A 27,649-nucleotide genomic window follows, 5' to 3' on the forward strand; every position below is an offset into this window, starting at 1 on the left:
TTTGTTTTGCCTTTTCTATAGGGGTCATATTCATTAAAGCCCTAGAGGCTAATTTTGGCTTGACCTTCTCTGGTATAGGAATGACTCTTGATTTGTTTCCTTTCATTACAGAAGCAAATTTTGTTTTTTTAAATTGCCTGAGAGGGAGAAGTTATATTATATCAAACCCCCATCAGTTAATGCACTAAGTGAACGGCAAACTCTGATCCTCTCCTCAACTATTTCCTGGGTAACTTACATAGCAAGACATGTAATAAAAGGTCATGGCATAGGATAGGCAACTTTACTTCCTTTCCCATTTAGTTTTACTTCAAAGTGCTAACTCTGTAAACTGATGACAGTGGGTTCTGAGGGGGTGAAAACTCTTAGCTTCTCATGAATTTTGTCTTCCTATTCTCATCCATATTAAAACAAAGAAGCCTGTAGTGAATTTTCTTAATTCTCTTAATGCTTTCCTCTTCGCCCAGCCTAAATCAGCTCCCACTGCCAGCAATGGGTAAACCAAAAGTAACCACCACACCCCAAGTCTCAAACTACTTAGAAGATAAGCTTTGTGGAGAAGGTCACTGGTAAGCTCTAGACCATGGTGATGTAGCTTCTCTGAAATATAAACAGGCCTATCTGAGACTGGATAGAGTGCCATGTCTGATCTTTAGAGATGAATATTACTGCTTTTAAAACAGTAGTTAAGCTTTGGTGATTTTAAACTTCTCTCAGCTAAAGTGAATGAAATTCCCCGCTGACAAGTAACACTGATCACTAGGATCTCTACAGTTAAGAGAGACCCCAGTGGTCCACTCAGCTACACTGTCATAAGACTAGACCTCAGATGATATATTTAAAAGAGGTAAAAAGTCATAGCAGCAACACTGTATGTGGCTTGAGCACTGTAGCTATTTAAAAGCCAGAGGAATGGTAAATTAAGCCTCTTGGGGGTTGCTCCTATTTCTTTGGAGATGTTGTAATTAACAGTGTGGCTTCTTTGCCTGAACTACCTGTTTCTAAGAATTACCTAATGACAGTTTACCAAATCCTCAACATCTTTTGAGTCTTCTGAAACAGGACTGCCAAGAGATGATCCAATGATGTTTGATTCTTCTCGATGATGTTGGAATATGGGATCTGTAATGAGATAAGTTTCAAGTTAATCTTAAATATATATATCCTCTAATCCATGTCAAGAATTTAGAGTAAGTGTTCTTCTACCAAAGTGAAAATTCAACAAGCAGATTTCCACCTTAAGATTTATCAGGCACTCGAAGGAGTTACAGTACCTGTTAGTGTTGTCAAAGGCAAGACAGATTCAGTATCTATAACATCAGATGTCTGGATAAAGCCATGTGGTGAAGGAACGATAAGTATCGTTTCATCATCAATTGTTGTTTGATCAACTTGTTCTTCTATGGTAGGAGACCCTAAATCCTAAGTAATAATAATTAAAAAAATGAGATTCTGTCTCATATTCCTTATTAGTTTTCCTTAATTCTCCAAACATATTTAGGCTTGAAGGGACTTAACTTTCAAATATTATCCCACTTTAAAGTTAAAATTAAAAGAAATCAAAGTTAAGGTCTTAAAATGGACAAAAGTAATAACCTCATACCCCAATGTATTACATACTAGCAAAAAATAATTTTAAAGAACCAATTCAGCTATAGACCCTGAATATAGAAGAAACAAAGCTGTAACACTGTGGGATGAGGTTCCTAAACTGAACCGCAAAGACCTGTTACAAACCATCCTCAGGAAAATGCTTCCATGGGTTCCAACAAACATTTCTCAGTCTATAGGGTGTGGAGAAGGAAAGGTTTTAGTGAGGAACTGTGGTAAGAGCAACACTGCTGGTTGAATGATACTTCAGGTCAGGTAGGGGTTTGTGCTTTATTTTGTGTGTCTAAAGAAAATAGGAGGTACTGAGGACATCTTTCCATAAATGATTTCTAGGCTTTTCCCAAACTGCAGGTTTGAGGCTTAAGGCTATTTCCTTAAGTGCAACTTACCTCAGTAACATAAGCCCGGGTTAAAGGGGAGGGTGCGTCCTCTTGTTTAAGGTGGGTGCCAGAGATTTCTTCTTCTGTTCTGACCATAACACTGTTCATCAGTTCTGTGCTATTTTGGTCACTGAATCTGGATATATGAGCATCATTAAATGATGGCTCTACAGTAATCTTAGGCTGATGAATTTCATCTGGGAAAGTGTCTGCTTCTAGGGCATCTGGAGGCTCAGGAAAATCAGATGAGTGAATTTCACTATCCACTGTCAGTTCTGCTTGCGATATGGAAGAGGTGATGTCTTCTGTGGCAACTGTCTGAATGATGACTCTTGGTGTGTGACACTGCACTGTGACGTTGTCACTTGTGTTCAACAAATGTTCTGGCTATAAAATGTTAAAGAAAACGATCAGTGGCAAAATGAAAAAGTACCCACCAGACTAAAGTTATAGACAACAAATGATATTTATAAGTGGTACCCTATTGTCCCCTTCATGCCTCTCTCTCACCTCTGGAACTTCAGTGTTCTTATCACTGTTTTTCTAGAACCCTATTCTTTACACAGTGGGGCCTCTGCTCTCGTAATATCCCTTTTCCCCTAACGGAAGTCCATGTCATGTAAGGAGACCCAGGGAACAAGGGATGTACCCCAGTGAAGGTGTAAAACATTGCTCCTGGGACAACAGTGGTAGGAAGAATTGTTTAAATATATGGACTACATTAGTATTGGCTCTTATATTTTGTATCAACTAATCCTGGTCCCTAACAGGTATCGATACTGAAGTGTTTGAAAGGAGCTCAAAATTTATTTCCCCCTCCCCCAAGATATTGTAATTGAAGGCACATGAGTCCATCTCTGGTGGTACTTATCAGTTAGCGAGTCTTTTCTACAGAAACTAGAAAAATCAAGGAATTTATGGAAGGTGACATACAGATAAAGCATGGACGATGATCTGTTCAGGAGAAGCGGGAGCGGCAGCCGCCAGGGTTACTGTGGGACTAGCAGTAAGAGTTAGCGGAAGACCTTGGCTTGAGCTTGTTTGAAGTAGGTAGGTGCCTGGAGTGCCAGTGGGCTGTAAATGGAAAGACTGAAGGAAGAAGAAAAATAAGATCAACACAGGTGCATCAAACCACTGAGTAAGTACACTTAGTACCCATTAAGTCTAGCTTTACATCCAAAACGGGGACTTTAATTTACTAGCCACAAATGTACTTACCAATCAGGAAGGGGCAAATAATAAAATGAAGGGTATAACATCCTGGACCATTTATCTGTTGTAAGTCATTTCTCGGCCTGCAGCTTTAACAGAGGAAAGGCCTGATCCTACTCTTCACTCCCTGTATGTCTATGGTCTGGTCTCAGCTATCTGTTTCAGTCCAAGACATGGTCTCATAAGCCACTGTTTCTAGCACAGTAATCCAGCATGCCTCGTCTCCCCTCTTTATCCCTTCTCTGCAGCACATAAAAACTAGCAGTCTCCCAGTTAAAAAAGCTTCACATTTTCCAAAAGGCACTATGGCAGTGTTTACTTACTTGAATAGATTTTTTTCATAGTATAATTTTAGGAAATTTTTTTATGTTCAGAGAAAATGTATAGAAATAGCAATTAGTGTTCATTGAAAGAAAAAACTTCTAATTGAAAAGCTGTTTCACTGACAGTACGTTTATCTTTTGAGATCTTTTATGAAAGTGTAACAAAACTATTGAACAACAACACACGTTTCACAACCATAAGCTTCTACGTGATAATCTGAGTTTGGTTTATCCTAACACTCCGAAGGAAAAGTTTTTGCACTTAGAATAGAGCTGGAAGTTAAAGTCGTATAGCCTGGGTTCTTTAGTCTGATGTGGTCTTGTGGACTTAGGCCACAGCAGCTCTCCTGGCTACTGACTCACTGAATCTAGGTTTCTGTAATGCTAAAGCAGATACAGTAACTACTTGTCATAGAAAGGTTTGTTGAGGATTAGAAATGATTGTGATGGTGCCTGGCACACAATGGGGACTCAACTCACTTTTTCCCCTCCCTCTCTATAAAAGTGAAAGCTAGCTGTTTTCCTAAAGGTTGTATTTATTAATCACATATGATCAGGCAGTATAATAAATACTTTACATGTACATGTATATCATATACATGTATTTTATTTAATATGCTTAAATACATTTAATGCTCATAATTTTTTGAAGCTGAGGCACTATTATCATGTTTTATTTATAAATAAGAGTCTCTAAGTATTTGATTGTGACCCTGTAAGTTAAAACCTGAACACATACCCTAAATATATGTGTATATATTGTTTATTAGGCCAGGGGGAAAGGGTGGGTGAGGTGGCAGAAAAGCGAAGTTGTTTTCTACCTATGGCAAATGGTCTTCTTACACATCCCTATTTTGGAGACCAATGGATTAGGAAACCGAGACTTAAGTTAAGCAAGTGGCCTAGTAGGAGATCCAAAAGAGAACCTTTTGGGGCTTCCCTGGTGGCGCAGTGGTTGCGAGTCCGCCTGCCAATGCAGGGGACACGGGTTTGTGCCCCGGTCCAGGAGGATCCCGTGTGCCGCGGAGTGGCTGGGCCCATGAGCCATGGCCGCTGAGCCTGCGTGTCTGGAGCCTGTGCTCCGCAACGGGAGAGGCCGCAACAGTGAGAGGCCCGTGTACAACAACAACAACAAAAGAACCTTTTGCTAGGTGGGCCATTCCTATGAGATTTGGCTGTGGATAGGATAAATAAACTGTTGCACTAATACCCCTTATGTTCTTCACAGCAAATAAATCTTGACATAATTTAAATAAAATATACTTTATATATTCTTCATGAAAAATGAGCTAATAATTCTGGGTTTACCTATTTTAGAAAGAAGGGAAAGAACTGGGGCATTTTTCTTTTCAATTTTCATCACCACCCCTCCAAGGAATTACATTTAAATTAGCAGTCATGCCCCATCTCTCCCCAAAACCTCTTAGCATAGTTAACCCCTAATCTGTTTTCTGTCTACAGATTTGTCTATTTTTGACGTTTCAGATAAATGGGAGTCGTACACTATATATTTTGTGTCTAATTTCTTTCACTTAGCATAATGTTTTCAAGGTTCATCCTCGTGGTAGCATATTTTTTTACTGCCAAATAATCATTTGTATGGCTGCAGCACATTTTATTTACCCATTTATCAGCGGATGGACATATGAGTTGTTTCTGCTTTTAGTTGTTATGAACATTCATGTACAAGTTTTTATGTGGACATATATTTTCACTTCCCTTAGGTATACCTGAGATTAGAATTGGTAGGTCATATGATTACTATATGTTTAACCTTTTTAGGGATTGCAAGATTCTTTGCCTAAGTGGCTATATCATTTATGACTAGGACTTTTAAATCCTGTATCCCCCAATGGGCTAGTAGTGTTTACTGACTGTTGTTAAATAATTCATAAACTTTTTCTCAAATAACCAATATGAACTTTTTGAGTATATATTTGTTTATGACTCAATAAAAATACATAGCATGTACCCTACTTGTTAGCACTGTCATTTTCATCTATAAAAAGAACATATTATTGGTTTATATATAGATAAAAAAAGACGAATTACAAAAGTGGAAGTCTGATTTATGTTGTTTTCTAACCATCTTGGCTTTCAAAGCCATGGATATAGTTACACTTAATGACAATCAGGTTAATTTCTACATTTCTTTTGCTTATATAACATTTCTAAAACTGATACCAACTGATCTTCCTTATGCATAAAATGGCCAATATCTGCTTTTTAAAGTAGTTACTCACTGGAAGAATCTCAAAGGTCTGTAGTGTTCCACTGTTTAGTGTTATTGTTTCCGAGTCAACAGTAGCAGCCGGGGAGTCTGCTGAAGCTGTGGTAAGAACAAGGACAATAAACAAACACTTCGTAAATTTAAATTTTCTTAGTGTACTCAATTAATTATGAGGGCAATCTCATATTGAATAATTTGCCTGGAAACCCAAAGTCATTTAAGTTTCTTATAAGAGATAAGAAATCTAATGGACTTGTCTGGGATGGCACAGATATACGCGTCAGCCAGCCATGACCCACAGCCAAGTCCAGCCCGCTATCAGTGTTTATAAATCAGGTGTTATAGGAACACACGCATTCCTGTTCGTTAATGTATTTTCTGCAGTTGCTTTTCCATTACAAGGGCAGTTGAGTAGCTGTGACAGAGACAATATCTGCTAACCTCTGCTATAGATAATAAAATATTTCTAATGTTAGGAAGTAAGAGGAATACACTAAGGCTAACCTGCAAAGAGACAGGAACTTGATAAAATAAGTTTTCCTGGACCTTCTGGTAAGAAGTATAGATGTCTGGAATATACAGGTGTCCTGTAACACTAGGCTTTAGTTGTAGTGACATCACTTCTGGCAATGTAAACCCGGGCAAATAACTTACTTTAACCCAAACTAATGTTCAGAGACTTTATCTGCCCTGTCTACCTCATATAGTTGTTGTGAGGATCAGAAACATGAAATATATATAGTTTCAGATGACTGTACTAGGGAGACTAAATAGCACTTCAGAGATCAGACAGTATAATCTCTTTACAGATATGTCAGTGAGGCTCAGACTTGATCATTGTCTGCTCAAGGTTATACAGAACTAGGGCTAATGAGAAGAAATGTAATCTCGTTTGGTGCTTTCAGTCCCACCTGTAGGTAAATCTATGTGAAAAATGATTTGAAATTGACTTTTAATGTATAATGTTAGTTTATTATATTCTGACTATAATGCTTCTCAGTTTAAAAGAAATGCACTGAAAAAAAAAAAAAAAAAAAGAAATGCACTGAATTCATGTTAGTTCTCTTACTATGTGATGTATTCTTAAGATCATACCTAGAATAATTTGAAGTGATTTCAGATAAATAACCTAAATGAAAGGTAAGCAAATTATGGCTGGAGACAAATGTGGCTCAAGGCTAAGAATGTTTTTTTTACATTTTTAAAGGATTGTTTAAAAACAAAATAGAAAATTCCATAGAGATCTATGTGGCCTGCAAAGCCTAATATATTCATATTTACTGTTCTGGCCCTAAAGTTTGCAAATCCCTGACCTCTAACCTAAAGGAAGAAACAATCGTGAGACTTTAGCCCAAATGACAAGAATAATGGGTGTGTTGTAAAACTCTTACTATACTCACATTTCTTGCTGGAAGAAATAAAATTATTCTAGTACTTAAAAAAAAAAAAAAAAAAGCCATGCTGTGAACGATATTAAGGTACCATTTATAAAACGTTTGCTATTTTCCCAATAAGTATTGTCAACCCAATAGCCAAGGAAAACTGTAACATTCTCCATGCACAAAAAATTTTTAGCCAACAGTAGCTCTCACATTTATGGTGGACTAGTAATTTCAGTTGCTTTGCAATCCTCAAGACTACGAAACAAAACAAGCAGGGCTAAAGAAAATAAATTCTTCATGCTTTACTGCACTGGTAGAAAGCTAAAGCAAATAACCAAATTTAAATTAGAACTTTAAGAATAAGACAAGCATAATTAATTTAAACATCAGAATATAGGTTTTGTTTGTTTTTTTTGGTCCGTTTGTTTGTTTTTTGCTGTGCTGTGCAGTTTGTGGGATTTTAGTTCCCTGACCAGGGATTGAACCCACACCCTGGGCAGTGAGAGCACGGAGTCCTCACCACTGGACCGCCATGGAATTCCCAGAAATACAGTGTTAATAATGCCAATAAGTGGCCCAGTGATTCTCAAATGGGATCATAGAGTGTATATGAAAATCTGTAGGGTGTTTTTATTTGTCATACTGACTGGAAAGCACGGTTGGCATTTTGTGGGTGAGGTCAGGGGACCCTAAACATCCCGCAGTGTGCAGGAGGACATCCCTGCCAAGAAAGAACTGTCCCACTTAAAATGCCAATAATCCCCTGATTGAGAATAACACCAAGTGATTGATAAACTCTTGGCAATGGCCTTTCCATAGGCAAATAACATTATGTAGGGGAAAAAAAGTGAGGTAAAAGTGAAAAATAATATGGTTCTGAGAATTTTATCCTCATTCCTTTTCTGTCCCTCTCTAATGGAAAGGTAGAAAGATCAACTTGGCTTAGATCTTAGGAAATAAATTTCCTCTCCCTATAACAATCACTGGGTTCTCATCTCATTAAGCACAAAAAAAATGTCACAGGCTAAGGAAAAGAGAGGGGTAAACAAAACAGTTCCCGTAGGACACTGGTTCTTTACTCTCTGAAGAAAATGTTTTTCAACCTCACCAAAACCCATGTCTTCTACATTTGACTTCAAATCCATTCTTCATTTGTGTGTCTTCTGGTGAATTACTACAAATGATGTGCCATCCTAGGGACTCTCTTTCTTTGCTTAGTTGACTGTATTTTAGGTAGTTTTCTATTAACCATTAATTCTTTATAACACCTAGAAAGTAAGATGATTTAAAATGGTTTATAATGGCTGGGCAGTGGGTTATCATTCTTTCCTGTCACACATTCATCCTTTGTGCAAATATTAATCAAGCTAATAAACAAAAAATGCCTTAGATCTCCTTTAATTTCTCAACTTGCATAAATTTCTGTCAACATTCTAGAAGACTGAAAGGTGTCAGAGCCATTAACGAAATCATATAGTTCAAATAGCATGGAGTCTGGAGGTTACTTACAGACATGGGTGATCTGGACTGGAATCTGCAGGGCTGTCATGGGGCTTGGAGAGATGGCTGTATTGTCTTCCAAGCGGGCAACTCTGATCTGAACATGCTGTACGCTGGAACTGGAATTACTGTTTGGAACTCCAGATCCTGATTTATTCTCCAAAAGCGTTGGGTTGTTTTTTTGATTCTCATGTAACTGTTTAAGACCTTTTATCAAGACTGAAGGGAGATGGGTAGACAAAAAGAACATTGATTCTCCGACAGACCACCATCTAAGCAGCAAGGGAGGTGGGGGGTAAGGAGGGAAAGTATTTGGAATAAATAATTGTATACTGGATATGTGATCTTACCAAAATAACAATAAAAATATTTTAAAACTACAACCTGTCTAGAAATTTTTGGAAACATCCGTCAAAAGAGATTTAAAAAACTCATAACGTGATACTGTTTTTGCCATCAAAGATGAATTAAAAGCCATTGTAAGGAACATGGAAATAAGACATTTTCTATGTCCTAGGACTTCTTGATAAAATTCTTATTATTTAGGGAGAATATTGGTAATGCTAATTAACTTATTTTCATTCAGCAATGAATAGTCTACTACTCTCCCTCCCCCAACCCTGGGCACTTTTTAGCCACTGCAAGAACATAATCAGTTGGCTGTGAGTCTAACTTACAACTCCAGAGTAGCAGCTGAGCTTTTCCAAACAGTATGCAACCGCCTTGAGTTCTTGTACAGGAAAGCCAACTCCTCTACTAATCACGATAAACTACATCAATCCTCTCAGGTAATGCTGCAATCTGGCTGGGTTCATGTTACATTAGTATTCATTCACTCTCCTGGTTATACCAGAATTTATAATTTTCAAAGTGTAAAATAAATTTATAACTGGGTATTTAAAGAAAAAAATCACATTTTCATCAAGCCAAATTCCTCAGCATTTAATTTTCCTTTGCAAAAATGAAAGTTGGAGCACTAGACCAATGGGAGGGAATCTGATTACCTAAATCATACAGACTACAATTTAGTTCCGTGTCTAAGAACAAAGCAGACAGTGAAGTGGAAAGTATGCTATATCTCACTTAAGCAAACCTAAGATCTCTAGATTTACGTAACAAATGAAATTAGAAATCTGCAAGCTTTTGTTCTACAAAATAAATCACCACAGAATTTCTCTAACCCAGTTATTTGAAATTATTCAATTCGTAAAAGTTGATTTAAATATAAGTTCTTACATCTTTGTATACAGTGAAAATACACATTTAAAATTTACTTCCTCTTCATAGTTTATGTGAAAGGATAAGAATGTGTGTAGATGTGTATAGTTTTTTTTTTTTTGCGGAACGCGGGCCTCTCACTGTTGTGGCCTCTCCCGTTGCGGAGCACGGGCTCCAGACGCTCAGGCTCAGCGGCCATGGCTCACGGGCCCAGCTGCTCCGCGGCATGTGGGATCTTCCCAGACCGGGGCACAAACCTGCGTCCCCTGCATCGGCAGGCGGACTCTCAACCACTGCGCCACCAGGGAAGCCCGATGTGTATAGTTTATCTTTGGTGCTTTGAGAATTAAAAATCATATCAACTCTTCTCAGAGGAAGACAGTTACCCAAAGAAATAGGGCAGAGGTTGAAGTAAAGGCCTACTATGATTCATATCTCTTCAGCTGAGGCAAAGAACTTCTAACCTCTAATTCCTTGAGGACTAAATACGGTAAGACAAAGGAAGGACTTAAGAAGCAAATAATACATTACCAGGGAATGAAACATCCTTATGGTTTGCAATTTGCCTTTTGATGGTCCACCATTTACTTCGAAGCCATTGTGGTGAACGGACACTGCTCCATCCCTCTGCTAACAGATCCCAGTTTATGTCATTTTCATCAGCTACATCAAGCTCTGCTATCCTGCAAGTTACAAAATAAGCATCTGTTAGATGTTTGTTTCTCCATAAGAACCCTCCTCTAACTACAGATGATGGCACTGGCAATAAAGGGAATGGCAGGTTGTGTCACTGAGATGCTACTGTTCAGGTACATAGGAAAGGATGGACTGCAGGAGTGCAGACCTGCTTCCACAGCTAAGAGCTATGAAACATCACAGTAGCAGCCTTGTTAATGGTACCACCAATGGGCCATACCATAAATGGTCAGAACCAGATGAAGCACCATGAAGGAAAGGGCATAGCTAAAGGTTAGAATAAGATAAGGACAGGTTTAGTTGTATAGTGTTCTACAATGTTTTATAGTGTGTTATAATGTTATTTCCTAGATCTGAGCTTTTCCATTTGTAAAATAAACAAAATTACTTAGAAAGGAACTATTTATAAAGATGACTAGCTAGAAAAAACTATATTAAAAACAAAACTCAAAACAAAGTGATAAAAAGATAAAAACAATACTCAGGCAGCAACCCAAAAAACCACAATCAATACAAAATAGTACAACTAAATTTGGGGTTTTGATGTCTATTTGTTTTCTACTTTTAACTGTCACGATCTTGATTTTCAGTAGGGTGTAGCCACAAAAGCAACTTCTACTACTTAAGTGTCTCAGCTATTTTTTTGCTGGTATTTTTGCTCATTTGAGTTTCTGAGTCTTAATGGTTAAACCAACTAATGTAAAAAATAAACTTGGGATTATCTTAAAGCTATTTTGGGATATGTATGAAATGGAAGTGTCTAATTTGGTCCAGTTTGAAGGTGTGGGGTAACTGTAGACTGGGCAATCTTAGCATAGTAGCCAAAGATTGAAGGGCATGGAGACTGATAGCCCTCTTACCCTCAACATGGTCCCTCTTGGCTAGGACTGAGGCACATTGGTGGGACAGTGGAAAAGCTGCACTGCCGCTGCCTGTGCCATACCTGTTCTGTGGATATAGAGAGGACTTCAGTCTCCACGCCTTCAATCTGGTACTTTACACGAGCACTAAATCCACTAAAAAAGGAACAAACACAAAACAAAACAAAAAAGAGCTCAATATGAAATATTTAGGATTTTAAACAGTGGCTCTCTATGGAAAGGATGCTTTTCAGACATTAGGCATCTATGGAAACCAAAAGAGGAAAGCCAATCTAGATAGCCACAGCAATTAAGCAGCTTTTGTTATTAAAAGATTTAGGACACAAACCTGAGGATGAGATTGATTTCATCTTCCTTGGTCCACTCAGTACCTCCACTCTGTTTCCAGTTCAGGTAGTTGAGCCATTTAGAACGACACTGCTTTTCTGAGCGAGTACCCACCCGCTCTGCCACAGCTGCCCAAGACACACCCTGTGTGACTATGTCACCTGGCTCAGTGCTCGTCAATTCATGAACCACCTCTGCAAGTCTCTTTTCTTCTTCTTCTGTCCACTTCCCTGAAAGAAGGAAATCATCCAGACTACCACTGCTACCTTCTCCTTATTTTGCAAATCAGATTCAGCCCTGTATTTCAAGAGACTGATGGGAAGTATGCAGTAGTATTAGAATTACTTCTGAATGAAACATGGAAATCCTGCATATACCTGCTAAGACAGTTACTAACCCAGTAAAGTTCTTAGTACTACAAAAGAAAATATAGAATCCTAATAGAAAGCACGGACTGACTCTTTAAGGAAAGAAAAACTACTCAAAACATAGCTAGAAAAAATTATATTTTCTCAAGTTATATTAAGTCCTAACTGGGAAGTGTTCCATTGATGGCTTGATGGACACAAACATTCATACTTTTTTCTTAGTCCCACCTAAGATTCCTTGCTCCGCAGAAGTGAAGTAATAAGCTCAACAGAGACCATTATTTACAGGAATGAAAGAGGAGGGAGAAGTAGAGTAACACCTATGGCTTCCCACCCATTTCGGTAAAAATAAAAACTAGGTTTATACCATCTCCTTTCCCAACTCCAAGCTACTGTGATAAAATATAAGTCTGAGACTGGTAATCACATATATTTCTATTTCAGTTTTTTTGAACCCATGAACCCACTAATAATATCACATGTTCCTATTAGTCTTTTTCTTAGAAAAGCTTAAGCAGAAAAGCAGGAAAAAAAAAGAAAACCTCTTAAAAATGTCTTCCACTCTGTTTCCATTTTGTTACTAGTAGCTGAAAACTTCTGGAAAATTTCAAAAAGGCTATGTGCTTGCCTTTCAGGCATTCATTCAACAAATATATACTGAATATCTACATGCTAGGCACAGTTCTGGGTATCATGGATTCAAGACAAAGTCCTGCTCTCCTATTTTAGCAAGGCAAAAAAGGAAGGGGAAACTCAGACTGCCATCTCATGGCGTGGTCCAAAGAGAAAACTCCTGATCCAAAACGATACATAGCAACAAGGCAGTTAACAGGCAGAGCATTCCCTCAGGCTGGCAATCAGGGAATGGCACAGTGTTTTTCCATTATGCTCACAAAAGGGGTTCTATCCTCGGTGTCTTACATGAACTTCTGGGGTCCCATCGTAAGTCTAAAGCTCCCATTCCTGCTTCATTCATTAAGCTGTCATTCACTACAGAATTAGAGTTGGTGGAATTTATGTTTTCAGTGCCTTATAGGTAATAGTGCTGGCGGAGTGGTTAAGGAGGAAACATTCCTGACTCCACTTCAGCAGGGTAGTGGGTGAGTATGAAAATTATATTCCCTGGAAGCTCAAGCCTAGCTTGAGAACTATTTTTCTAATTAAAAGACTGAGCATAGATTATGGATCCTTCAGAAAAAATTAGAGCTGAAAAGGGAACTGTGAAATCATCTATTCTAACTTCTTCATTTTATAGAGGAAACTGAGGCTCAGAAAGGTAAGTGAGAGTTGGTGGCGGAGCCTAAATACTCTTGTTGGTCATAAAGGTTAGGTTTAACAGTATCTATCATCAGTTAGTACATCTGTATACATTACGAATTGACTGGGCATCTGTGGTCTGGCCTGGGGACTGAAACACCAACCACGAGTTTTTTCTATGGAAAAATGTACTTTGAATTTGAAATAAGCAAAATACATACAAACCTCTGGAACACAGCTTCTTCCTAAGTTGGAACCTGCCTAGAACTAAAGTTTTTCATAAATATGAGTTGATAAGCTGTTACCAACATAAGATCAATAGTTAGATGGGCTTAAATTAAAATTACTTCCTACATATATGCCTTAAAAGTACATATTAGACTTAAAAATAGTTACTTCCCCAACTGGAGCAGTTCTGAATTGCTACAAAATGGAAACATGCTAGACCTAAATAAAACCTTTGAAACTGAGGAGATGTGTCCCTGTGAAAAATATCACCTTACTACACACAGCACAAAAATAAAGGATTAGTTGGGTCTATCTGAAGAAAAAGGACACTAGAAAATAAAACCTCAACTACAATGAATGGCAAATCTCTTTTCAGAACAGAAGAGAAAGCAGTATCTGAAGGGGCAGGAAGCTCAAATGGTGACAAAAAACACCAGTGGCACTCACAGTACCTGTGTTGCAAGTGTCCTTCATCAGTCGGCACCGATCTTTGACAGAAGAGGCACTCCTTCCTAGCGCCGCCCCTATTGTTGCCCAGTCATTGCCATGCTTTATCCGGAGCCTAAAACAAGAGTCTGCCAATCAGCATTTGGTTCAACTGTTTTCTCCCTTCTAATTTCATCATTTATTCTTCATTCTTCTTCTTCCCATTTGACTGGTTTGGAAGTTGTGGGCAGCAATACTTTGAGAGCCAAAGTTTGAAAGTGTGGCCTTTTTTTGGGGTCCACAGTTGTCTGTGGGTGAAAAAAAAACAGGCAGCAATTGCCTTTTTCCTGGGTCAGAGAAGAAATAAGTAACTTGGATATGTGTTCAAAAAAGACCAAATTTCCCCTCAGGTTATTGACACAATTTCCCAGGCAATCCCCAGAATTTTCCCTTTTGAGCACTCCTAACAAGCTCTTCTCAGACACCTGAAACAGTTTCACAAGTCCTTATTATCACAAACAGGATCAGCCTTCGGGTTTTTTTTTCATGATCCATATAATCCATTAACCCATACTTTATGGTCCCAAAATTACGTTTCCTGCAAAATAAGACTGTATAAGGTAGAGTCAGCCCAGATAGTCAGTGAAGCATTTGCCAACTCGCCATTCTAAAGTAAGCCATTAGCACAACCCTGGTTTTGATCCTGGTGTGTAAGTTCCCCAGACTTGTCCTCAGGTCACCAAGAATGGCGATCTAATCTCTTTTGTAACCCCTATTAGTGGTCTAAGGACGCATTACATTTAGTTACTAACAACAAGAGAAGAAAACTCATGGACATGGCTACTCTGTGCAGATATAGATTTGATAAGTTCTTTACATGGTCAACTATGCTTAACAGCAGGATTAAATTATACTAGTCTACCAAAAATGTCTTGACATTTTCAAAGTAAAACTTTAGAAAACACAAAATATTAAAAAAAATTAAAACACAACTATCAGAATTAATGAAAAAAAGAAAAACTTACTCCTTGAGCTTTTCAATTTCTTCAGGTGTGTATCTAGAAATTGAAAGAAATTTTTAAAAGATCAATTAAACAAAGAATGCTAAAAAACTTAATCAGAATTTCACTTAGGGAGCCAAATGTTAACTCACTTAGCATATTGATAACATTTTTAAAGTAATCAATTTCAAAGTAGATTAATAAAAATCAAAATTAATGCCTCTATTTAAAAAAACCCCCAACAAATACTTTAAGCTATAATAAAAGTGAGCACTGTAACAATTTTCTCTAGGAAAATTCAGCATTTAAAACATATTTTCCCCTATGCTGCCTAACTCTTGCGCTATTTCAAGTTAGGTTCAGGTACTCTAATATCATAGCTATTCTGAAAGACTTATGGATGACATGGTAAACTGGAGCTAAAAAGAAAATCTATGGTCAATTCTCACAAGTCACTGAGGAGTTTTAAGTTCTCTTTATTTTCTCTACCCATGCACGGACAACTGACATATTCTTGCTCCATGTAAAGGCTTTTTTTTTAGTGGGTAAGTACTGAATATAGCCAATGCAATGTTCTTTTTAAAAGCAGTATCTAGAAAGCCACACTATTACTACCTAAAACTCCCAGAGAGAAATTTAAAATATGTCAACACCACCATATTATCATTTCATTGAAGATATGATGGCTTCCCACAGATATTACCGATATATAATATCGGTAATTATATCCAGAAATTTATATATCCAGAAATTTATTTTCTACTCTGGTTTTATTTAAAAAAAAAACAAAAGAAGTCACTGACCTAGGAAATGTTATACTATAGAAATGAATAGGAAAAATGTTACCAATGAATTTAGAGTTCTTTTTACACTTCCTAAATCTTTAACCACTACTATACTTTTTATAATGTTACTTTACTACAAAGCAGACTTTGATGTATTAAGTCAGCTAAGTCTTAAACCTATATAAAGTAATTTAGATTCTAATTTCTAAAAGAGGCCGTATTGTAATGAGGTTTCACCGTATTTACAAAATGGACCTGGAGAATAAAAATATGAACATCACTCAACAGTAATTCATAACTATCTCCAATTAAGGCTTTGATCGTAATTTTATTAAAAAAAAGTTCCTTAAATATTTCCCCTAAATTACATGAAAACATGCAGCATTACAAGTTTTCATACTTTCCCACATGGTTTCTGTCATCATACATGCGAAGCACTCTTCTATAAACTGCAAACAAAGGCCGGTTCAGACCCCATGCTATAGTCCTGTAGAAATCTTTTCTTTCGTCTTTTGACATCTCAAAGATGATTTCTGTAGCATCTTTTATTCCGCGTGCCTAAATGGGTTACATTTCTTTGATTTAGGGATTTCTGATAAAATGCATATGGATATACTATGCTTTTTAAAAGTTTTTTTAATGTTAAAATCATCAATGGCATTTAGAAAAATAACATATTGATAATTCATTAATAAGTCAAATATAAAGTTTAAAATGCTGCAAGAGATAATACAATGATACTTAAGTATTCCAAAAATAAGTTGTATATAATTCAATAAAGTCCTGCCAACCCTTTTAAAATTATAAAAAATTAAATCTAAAGAAAGTAGAAAAGGAAGAAATCATAAGAACAAAATTAATATAATCAAATCAAGAGTAGAAAGGATAAGCAATGCTAAAAACTGGTTCTTTGAAAAGATCCATGAGACTAAATAAAAACAAAAAGATAAACTTATGGCCAAACTTAAAAAAAAAAAAAGGACAAAACAATACTAGAGATGAAAAATGGCACCTAAGGAGAGATGCTACAGAGATTAGATAGTTGAACATTATGAAAATTTTATGGCAATAAATTTGAAAACTTATATAAATGTATGATTTCCTAGAAAAAGTCAACTTACCAACTGACTCAGGAAGAGAAAGAAAATCTAATAAACACAGACCATGAAGAAAATTTAATCAGTTATTAATAATTTTCCCACAATGAAAACACCAGGCCAAGATGACTTTACAGGTAAATCCTACCAAACAATTAAGAGAAACATAATTCTGATTTTAAACTATCCTAAAGATAAAAAGGGGGTGGGATTTCCCTGGTGACACAGTGGTTGGGAGTCCACCTGCCAAAGCAAGGACATGGGTTTGAGCCCTGGTCTGGGAAGATCTCACATGCCGCAGAGCAACTAAGCCCGTGTGCCACAACTACTGAGCCTGCGTTCTAGAGCCCGTGAGCCACAACTACTGAGCCCACGTGCCACAACTACTGAAGCCTGCGCACCTAGAGCCCGTGCTCCGCAACAAGAGAAGCCACCGCAATGAGAAGCCTGAGCACCGCAACGAAGAGTAGCCCCCACTTGCCGCAACTAGATAAAGCCCACGCACAGCAACAAAGAACTAACGCAGCCAAAAATAAAAATAGATAAATAAATTTATTTAAAAAAAAAAGATAAAAATCGGGGACAATTCCCCACTCATTTGGTTAGGCTAGCATAATCTCAATAGCAAAACCAGACAAGGGGAGTTTCAGAAAAGATCTTCTGGGCCAAGCTCATTCATTAAAATAGATCCCCCAAATCCTCAAAATAGTTTAGCACACTGAACTCAGTAATGTATAAAAAGGTTAATAATCAATGCAAAAAGTAAGCTTACTCCAGGAATATGAGTTTGTATTAATTTCAGAAAAATTAGCAATTAATCACATAAGATTTATGGGAAAAAAAGTAAAATCTTAATAGGTATGGAAAGAGCAATCATAAAATCCAACATTCAAAAAGCATAAAGATTGTAATAATTATAAACAGAGTATAACCTTTAAATATTGTAAATCACTATGTACACCTGAAACTTATATAATATTGTATATCAACTATACCCCAATTTTAAAAAAGCATAAAGATTAGAAAAGAATCATTTACAGATGTTATATATGTAGAAACCCAAACATCTATAATCAAAAATTATTTAAGAGTACTTAGCAAGAATGCTGGTTACAAAATCAATGAAGTCATTTGTATTTCTAGACAAAGCTCATAAAAAATCTTTAAAAATTCCCACTAATAATAGCATCAAAATTAAAAAAGCATTAAGACTAAATCTTAGGCAAGTTATGCAATTCCTTTATGGAGCAAACATAAAACTATCAACTGACATTAAAGGGGAACTAATTAAAACGGAAAGCTATAAAATGTTCAAGAGGAAGTCAGAATATTACAAAGATGTTAATTCCCTTCAAATTGATTCAGATTCAATGTAGTCCCAATAAAAATTCCAACAGTTTTTCATTCTTTGCAGGTTGATTCTAAATTTATAATGGAAGAGCAAAGGGCCAAAAACAGCCAAGACACTCATGAAGAGACCTGCCCCATCAGATATTGGGACTTCTGAAGACAGAGCTGTACTGGTGCAGGTATGAAACTGAACCTAAGAACAAATTAGAGAACCTAGAAACATATCTGTGGAAGTTTGAGTAGGACAGAATGGATATTGTAGACTGGGAAAAGACTGACATTCCCTAATGATGCTGGGACAATTATCATCCATATAAAACAAAACAAAACAAAAACAACCACAACCCAATAACACTGAAACCCTAACTCATACCCACAGGAAAAAAATCAGTGTGAAAGGCAAAACTATATATGTGAGAATATCTTTATGCCCTTGAGGCAGGGGAAGATTTCTTAAACAAGCTTGGAAAAACACAGAAGTAAAAAGATGATAATTTTGAAATTGGAATTAAGAATCTTCTTTCATCAAATGATACCTAGAGAGAAGGAAAAGACAGGCCACTAAATTGGGACAAGATATCTGTAACACAACCAAAAAACCATTAGTATCGAGCATACATTAAGAACGTCACAAAAAATAAAAGGATAAACCACCCCACAGAAAAAAACTGATAAAAGACACAAACAGGAATTTCAAAAAGGAAACACAAATGGCCAACAAGCATATAAAAATATGTAATCAGAGAAATAAAAATTAAATCCATAATAAAATACTATTTACACCCAAAAGATCTGTACAAATTAATAGCAAAAAACTAAAAAGAACCCAAATGACCATTAACTGTGGAACGTGTAACTTATGGTATATATATTTGCATGATGAAAGCTAAAAAAAAAAAAAAATCAACAGGGGATGGGTCTCAAAATCACAATATTGAACAAAAGAAGCCAGTTACAGAATACCCAGAGAATGAATCAACTTACGTAAATTTCAAAACAGGTAAAATTACACTGATATGCATTTTAAACACTCTTCTGAATGTATTAAACTTCACAGTAAAAACTTTAAAATTTCAGAATCTTTTCTAAAATTGTTTTACGCAGTTTCAATTCTGCAAACAATTAAACCTAAATATTTACAAGTACCTACATGCAAGGCACTGTGTTGTGGGATGATATTATAGTGAGATGAAAAGATTTTTCTGCCCTTTTTTTGGTTGTTGCTTGTGACAATACCTTATCCTTTTACCCAAAATATGGAATATATGACACCTAATTAATTGGTTTAAAAATAGCTCCACAATGTTCCTGTAAGAGCACCACATAATGAAAATCACAGTCAAAAATCAAAATCAAACAAATTAGCTTTTCCCAAGATCAGTACATCTTTTTGGACATTTCCTATTTCTGACAATTCTATCATCATTCTCCCAAACATCCTCAATTTTTAAAAAACCCTTAATTATTCCCACTCCTCATTTTCCTTCTTCACCAATATTCAGTCACCAGGCTTCCTTAGAGACTACTTGCTTATCTGCCTTTCCCTACCAATTCTATTTCAATTACTGTAAAGTCCTTACTACTCTCACCTGGTCACCTGAAATGGGTATCTAAAAGTCTTAATCATAAAGCTGAAAGAGTCCTTGGAAATCATCTACTCCAATCTCCTACACAAGAAACCAGCTTCTTAATTCCCCAAATTCAGTGTTTTTACCAATTCGTTGCTGCCTTATCTAAACCTGTAGCATTTTTCCAATTTTAACTTAAGTGTCTGTGATCAGTGGACAACTTTTAATACACTTCTAGATACATTTCAATGGTCACTATATTTCTGTTTCTCTTAAAACAATTAGCTTGGTGGGAAGGATCTTTCTTCACTAATAAAGAATTAAAAGTTTTTTACTCTTTATAATTTATAAAGGGTAGTTTGGGAGGAGTGCAGCTTAAAATTAAGCTTAAGAACATGGACATTCTAGGCAGCAGTGTATTTAAAATAGTAAAAAATTGTACATAAACTAAGTATCAAACAATAGGAGAATAGTTAAATAAACTCTGTACACTTCCCATTCCCAAACAGTGGTAATGGTCTCCATTTCAAACATGCACTATTTGAACATAACTCCATTACTGGGATGGTCAGCAAGTCTCTGGAAAGATTTCCTTGAGAAGGGCACAGATCTACCCGACCAAACTCTCCCTAAACTGAGTTACCAGTTCTTCTCATTTCTTATAGGATAGAATTCTAATTCTTCGGTCTGGACTTCAAAGCCCAAGTTCTAGAAGCTAATTATCTTGGTTTGGGTTAAAGGGGTTAATTTAACATACTCTGGGTTTGAACTCTGAATCCTCGACGCTCATCATTTACTTATGCTGTTGCCTCCAGCCCTACTCTACCCCTAACTCCCACCCCCTTCTTTAAAACTCAGCTCAAATCCTGCTCTTCCAAATATTTTTCATAACTGTCCTAACCCTGAGAATAAACTCTTCCTTCTTTGTTCTCATGCAGAATTAACAACATGTTATCACTCACAGGGCACAGAGCCTTATATCATTCTTCACCTGTTTTCAGAATTTCCACATGGACTGTTGGAAGGCATTTGAAAGCCAACACTATTTGTTAAAGCAATTCACATTTCTAGTGCTTCAAAAATTCTGTTTTCATCAGACATTTAATGAAGAGGATGACTAAGGTAACAGGATATAAGCCTGAATATGAAAATGAACTAAATTTTTTTTTTAAAGGGGAATGATGTCATAAACTCATTCAAAGAAGATGTATATCTTAGACTTTACACAACATAAATTTAAACCTTAATTTATAGGCTGCTTGAAGAGATGGGGCTTTAAGATTCTGAGAGGCTATTAAAATTCTGCCTAAACTTCAGGGTATTAACTAAAGCAATTTTAAACTGAGAATTTCAAAATGTGCTTAAAAGTATAATCATACAACTGAGAATGATTAATCTACAACATATTAGCCAGTCATCCATTACATAATTACTGAAAAGCTCCTAAGTACTATATACAAAATGCTGCTTTGATATTTTTTGCAATTGGCGATGAAAAAATTAGTGAAACAAAAAAATATGCCATAAGATACCTTCAAATAGCGTTCAATATTGTTCATCAAAATATCAATTTCTTCCTTGGACCACATCCCCTGCTTCCATTTATGTCCTTTAAAAGAAAACAAGTAATGCTATAGAAAATATTATTCCTTGAGAGGAATAAAATGTAGCTAATTTAATGTCTCACTCATCTGAAATCTGAAAAATCCCCAGGTAAAGTTGCTTTTGTGACCTCTGGTTTTTAAGAAAGAATACATTTGACCCTACTAAACAGAGATAATGATAAGTAAAAGATTCATTAAAAATATTACTTCCTCTTAGTTACATCTCTTATCGTTTCAGCAGTATAGGACTTATAAGTACAAAAGCCAAATCACCCTCAAAACTTTCTGAAAAATTTCTCCAGTCAAAAATAAATTTTATGGGCAAAAAAACATGTATAAAAGATTCTAGGACAAGGTAAACGTAATATATTGGATACCAAGTGAATAATTTATTCTTAATGAGTACTTACTGTACAGCGGTTGAAAACAATCAATTTACTTACTTTTTGTTTCCTTTCCTTACTTCAGAGTGGCATATACACAACCTCCACTTTGTTGTAGTAACTTCCTAGCAATCCTATGAGCACAGCAGCACTATGAACACCGTTACTTTAAACCTCTAAGCCACTTATCAGACCAAAGTTAGTAGCAGAACTTTGAAAAAAGGCTTGACTTCCTACTCCCATAAGCAATAACTGAATTGTCTTTTAAATGACAGCACTGTGCATCTGTTTATAACCTACTTCATATCACAGAACTAATGATCAATGATTGAAAAATGAATATTGGTTTCATGATCCCATTCAGAGCCAAATTTAATTCAATTAGAAAGGCTCAATTACTGTAACTACTCAACCATAATTATGAAGGCCCAACTCAGAATCCTTATGACTACAAGCTCTTCCTTATGTCCATTTTTTCCACTGGACACTAAAATTCACAGTATCTCTTACCTTTGTTAGTTAGAGAATCCTTATCTTCTTTAGTTGTAAACCATGCTTGGCTAACCGCTGAAACCTCCTCATTACCCAAGGGAGATATGTCATCTAGTTGCTCATTCTGTAGAATCTTGAAAAGGTAAAAGAGAAAAAAAAAGTAGCAGCCTGATTTAATACCCAACCTGATTCATCTTTGTTTGTAATGCGAAGCACTATAAAACTCTAATAATGTGAAATCCATTTGTTTTAGATATAATAAAATTATATTCAATTTATAAAGACAAATATTTTCTTGTTCTTTTAATAAGACAGTATGAAAACAAAATTATCTGCATTAACAAAATATGACCTTCATTTAAACAAGTAAGTCAGTACTAGCAGCTTGAATTTTAGAGAATATTGGCTAAGATTCCATTAAGCATTTAAATTAATACACGATACTCAAAGCCATTTGTATATTTATATATGTAAAACAAACTCATATAAAATAAAATGGAAATGCTGGGGTTGATGTCATGATTATTCATGTCCTCACAGGTAGTTTGCTACCTAAATATATAGTCATCTGTAATGTAATCTGTTGCTAAATCTAAAGGATTAACAGGCTAACTCAAAAGATGCTACTGCAAAATCATGATCTGCTTATTGTTTACTGACAACTTTGTTTTAGCCAACCTCTAGAGCTGATTCCTACCCTCCTTAATGTACCTTCTTTCAAAGAACTATATGGTATTACTTTCTATTATTATTGCAGTAAAACAGTCTGTATGAGAAATGTGTAGTTAAAAAATAAGCTTTATTGAGATACAATTCACACATCATAAAATTCACCCTTTAAAGTATACAATTCAGTGGCTTTCAGTATATTTATGAAGCTATCACCAGGTACATTTTCTTTTGTTGTTTTTTTTTTAATTTATGTATTTTATTTATTTATTTTTCACTGCGCTGGGTCTTCGTTGCTGTGCATGGGCTTTTTTTAGTTGTGGCGAGCGGGGGCTACTCTTCGTTGTGGTGCATGAACTTCTCATTGCGGTGGCTTCTCTTGTTGCAAAGCACGGGCTCTAGGCGCACAGGCTTCAGTAGTTGTGGCAGGCAGGCTCAGTAGTTGTGGCTCGTGGGCTCTAGAGCCCAGGCTCAGTAGTTGTGGCTCACGGGCTTAGTTGCTCCGCGGCATGTGGGATCTTCCCGGACCAGGGGTCGAACCCCTGTCCCCTGCATTGGCAGGTGGATTCTCAACCACTGCGCCACCAGGGAAGCTCACCAGGTACATTTTCAATTAAGGACATACCTAATCCAGCAAATTCTGCAGGAACAAAGCTGTTTTTAAGAGACTTGGCCTTGAGCTAAAGAGAGCTATAGGGTAAGTGAAGAAAATTTAGCAAAAGTGATACCATATCAGGTATGAACCTATTATAGGCAGACCAGGATAAGGGGAGAGTCACATGCCTAGTGACCACTCAACCCAGTTTTGTCTCTGGATTGGATCAACTACTAACCTATGTCACTTTCCGGAGGTAAGTCCTAACAAAGTTTGAACTGTTTTTTGAGTAGGCAGAAACTGGATCTCTACTTCCAAGAAGATATGAAACCCATCTCACTTCGAAAACAGAGAAACTGTCCATGAACAATCAAAGCACAATGCTGTCACCTACTTTATTTTTATATTTGGTGGTAATGAATATTTTGTATTTATAAAAATGTTGTTTTTTAAAACCATAGGCAAAAGCTAGAAATCACTGGAACAAACATGAAAAGCTTTATAACCCTGTATTTATGCATCATACATTTTAGATCTTTTTCTTTTAAAGATTAAGAGGACTTTATAAAGCTGAGAATTGAGACAGACTAGACAGATGATATCCAAGGCCTCTTATATTATGAAGGTCACAATTCTGTAAGATTTGACACAGGAGTTATTCATCAAGGGCAATACAGAGACCTATCAAAAGACCATGATACATATAATACCTACTTTTAAGAAATGTAATGTAGAAAATATCCTGAGATGATCTCTTATATTAATTAGTTCATTAAAAGAATAAAATCACCATTTTCCAAAGTGAGTCTAAATATACAGCAAAGCCCACTCTATGAATCTCACAAATAAACCTGTCATGCCAATTAATCGCTGTCTTTGGGCAAACACTTAATGCCTTATGGCTCAAATTTTTCTGAAGAAGACTTACAATTATTACTTAAACCATATAATGTTAAACAGGAAAAGCCGTGAAATGAAGTAAATAATTATTAACTTTTAGTAGTAATATTCAGCACTGTCAATAAAAGTGAGTATAGAAGGAGACTTAGGTACCTGAAAGGCTATCTATCTATACTTAGTAATAAGTTTAGTAATAAGTATTTTAGTATAGTAAATAGTAATAAGTTTTATAGTATTTTACCCCCATTTTTCGCTATTTTATACATAAATCTTTTAAAGTTACTCAGGCTTTATTAGAATGCTGTTGCTTTCTAAATGAAGCCTTTTTGAGTTGGTTGTAGGGTTTCCTATCTGTAACATATACAGGCTTAGAAATCTAAAAATAAGTATTTCATTCACTAAGCACCTCTTGCAACCACAAAGTACTACATACATTGGGAATTTTTAAACTTTCTAATTGTTTTTCAAGCTCGTCCCACCAGTGGAATGAGGGAAGGGGCATTAGCTACTAAACTACGTGAAATAACTACACCTAGATTGACACAAAAGGGCACAGCAAAAAGCACACTATTTCTGAACTTCTAACTGTGCTGACTTTCACTCCCAACCGAATATTAATCTTATTAAAAAAATTTAGAAATTATTATTTCGTTTATTAAAATGGTAATAACAAACCAAGAGGTTAATATTAAATTGTAATTCATTAAGTCTTCGGAAATAATCCAAACAAAACCGTATAACTTGTCTAACTAGCACTGCTACTGCTCAATCTTATAACTAGGTTGTAAACCAAATCACACATATGTATATAGTTATTTTCAATGTGCTAAAAATGGAATGGAAGTGAGACTACATAGTCTATGAATCTGAAATGAATTTGACAAGACCCATTTTGAAGAAAGAATGTGCCCTATTATTTCTGAGGGTTTAGAAAAAAAATTCTGTCCAAATTCCCACTGAAACCCAAGAGTAGATTATGAGATCTCCAGCCTGGCTCAAAGCTGTTTGAAGCATTCTGGAGACTTGCTTCTCTGGAAATCCTGTCATTCTGGAACCACTGTGAAGCTCCCCACTGCAAACCATTCACAGTACACCGACCTGAGATGTCTTTAGTCCCTGATGTTACATATCAACTTGTAACTACTTTACTTCTTAATTGAAGGGTCATTGGGATGCTTCACATACGAAAAATAATGGTACAATGTCTACTGTCTACTTAAGAGTATTTTATTAAATGAAGAGATGAAGCAAAAGGACAAGCTAGTAAAAAGAAAGAACAATCAGCCAGAAATACACTTACAAGTAAAATATATTTAAGCTGTTGGTTACTGAAGACAGCAAGGAATTCTGATTACTTTTTTTTTTTATGAGACAAATACAGAAGTTCATGTAGGAAAAAGGGCTAATTATTATTTAACCTCTTAACATGCGGTAAAATGTATCTAGTCCTACAGGCACCAAAAGAAACTACCTTAACTACAAATGTTATAAATTGTATCGTTGCTTACAATTCTGAGACTCACATATGTGGGGACTGGAAATCTGAATGAATAAGTTCAACCTCTGTTCTGTGGTTGCTCCTTTGTCAGACAGAATATATTCTCATCATTTTATCACCTAAGGTATGTGTAAAGGATAATCTTCTTGTATCCAGTAAAAAGACTTACTATACCTGGATCTGTGTCACAGTTCCCTCAGTAATCTCATCATCTGCCACCTCTGTGGTTGCAGTCATGGTCACCTCAAAGCTCTGATCATTTTCTGAAACTTCAAGAAAAAGAACAGTTCAACTCCAGAATAATAATGGCAGCTTCTAATTATTAAAAAATATACCCAAGGAACAAGTATGTGATCATCTAATTTCTTAACATATTCCTTGCCAATATATCTACACATATATATGTGTGTATGTATACATTCATATACACATATTTGCTTAACAAATATCTAATGTGCACCTAAGGCATTGTTCTCGGCAACAACAAACAAAAAACCAAAAATTCTGCCTTCACGGCACTTATAGCCTAGGGGGAAAGATACAAAATGAACACGATATTATGCTGGAGAAGTATTAAGGAGAAAAAATAAAGCATGAAAGGAAATGTGTTGGGAGTGGGGGAGAGTGTTTGAATTTTAGATAGGAGGCCAGGAAAAGTCACCAACACTTGGACTTTATCCATAAAGTCCATATATTATATATCATGCAGGTATATTGAGGAAAAACACTTCAGGTAGATGGAAAGCCAAGTGCAAAAAGGCTCTGAGGTGAGGGCCTGCCTAGATGGTTCATAGGAACAGCAAGGAGGACAGTGTAGCTGGCCAGAGCAGACCAATCAAGATACTGTGTGGGGACTCACAGACCACTGTAAAGACTTTGGCTTTAACTCTCTTCCAATGGGTTGACCATTGGAAGATTTAGAGTAGAGGAGAGTATAAACTGAGTTTTATTTTAATAGGATCACTCTGGCTGCTAAGGGGAAAATAGCCTGAAGGGCAGCACAGGCTGGAGGGAAATCAGTGAAGAAGCTAATTCAATAATCTAGGTAAGAGAGGTCAGTGGCTTGGACTAGAGTGAAGGCAAGTGAGGGTGATAAGAAGTAGTTCAAATTGTGCATACATGTTGATGGTAGAGTCAATAGGATGTGCGGATAAACCAAATATGAAAGTGAAAAGTCAACGATGGAACTAAAGTTTTTTATCTGAGCTACTGGAAGAATGTACCTGCCATTAATGAGATGGGGAAGACTGTAGAAGAAGCAAGTTTAAAAATGTAGGACGTTTCAGGAGCTCAGATTTAAACATATTCGTTTGAGATAGCCACTAAACCTCTAGAGTCAAGAGAAGTCTGGACTGGAATAAATCTGGGAGTCATTACCAGAGACAGGACTTAAAACCATGAATTCTAGGGAGTGAGTAAAAATGGAAAACAGAAGCAATCTAAGAACTGAGTCCTGGGGCACTCCACATTTAGAGGTTGCGGAGATGTGGACAAGTCAGCGTAAGAGACTAAGAAGGAATGGACAGAGAGAAATGTCTTCCCTGGAAGCCAAGCGATAAAATGTTTCAGGGAGAAGGGAGTGATAAAATTGTTGAAAACTGTTGGCAGATCAAGTAAGACAAAGACTAAAAAAATCACCATTGAATTTAGCAACAAGAAAGTCTCTGG

At 36.3% G+C, this 27,649-nt stretch overlaps 1 protein-coding gene across 4 annotated transcripts in view; it reads right to left on the bottom strand.

Annotated features, from left to right (window-relative positions):
* Window positions 1-10: 10 nt before the first annotated feature.
* Window positions 11-27,649, bottom strand: part of DMTF1 (cyclin D binding myb like transcription factor 1) — a 43,923-nt gene continuing 16,284 nt past the window's right edge. For 3 of the 4 annotated variants that reach the window (XM_027102716.1, XM_027102714.1, XM_027102713.1), the window contains 14 exons: window positions 26,156-26,250; window positions 22,338-22,452; window positions 21,373-21,449; window positions 16,226-16,383; window positions 15,065-15,097; window positions 14,066-14,175; window positions 11,762-11,990; window positions 10,388-10,539; window positions 8,648-8,857; window positions 5,770-5,855; window positions 2,925-3,080; window positions 2,001-2,378; window positions 1,275-1,422; window positions 11-1,122 (listed from right to left, as the gene is read on the bottom strand). In XM_027102716.1, coding sequence (XP_026958517.1) covers window positions 1,013-1,122; window positions 1,275-1,422; window positions 2,001-2,378; window positions 2,925-3,080; window positions 5,770-5,855; window positions 8,648-8,857; window positions 10,388-10,539; window positions 11,762-11,990; window positions 14,066-14,175; window positions 15,065-15,097; window positions 16,226-16,383; window positions 21,373-21,449; window positions 22,338-22,452; window positions 26,156-26,250 — 2,057 coding nt within the window. In that variant the 3' untranslated portion in view covers window positions 11-1,012. The remainder of the gene's footprint in view (window positions 1,123-1,274; window positions 1,423-2,000; window positions 2,379-2,924; window positions 3,081-5,769; window positions 5,856-8,647; window positions 8,858-10,387; window positions 10,540-11,761; window positions 11,991-14,065; window positions 14,176-15,064; window positions 15,098-16,225; window positions 16,384-21,372; window positions 21,450-22,337; window positions 22,453-26,155; window positions 26,251-27,649) is intronic. The other variant, XM_027102715.1, reaches the window with a different exon arrangement.

The sequence above is a fragment of the Aethalodelphis obliquidens genome, unplaced genomic scaffold, assembly GCF_003676395.1.
Source record: "Aethalodelphis obliquidens isolate GAN/ISIS:26980383/991018 unplaced genomic scaffold, ASM367639v1 scaffold5, whole genome shotgun sequence".
Lineage (NCBI taxonomy): Eukaryota > Metazoa > Chordata > Mammalia > Artiodactyla > Delphinidae > Aethalodelphis > Aethalodelphis obliquidens.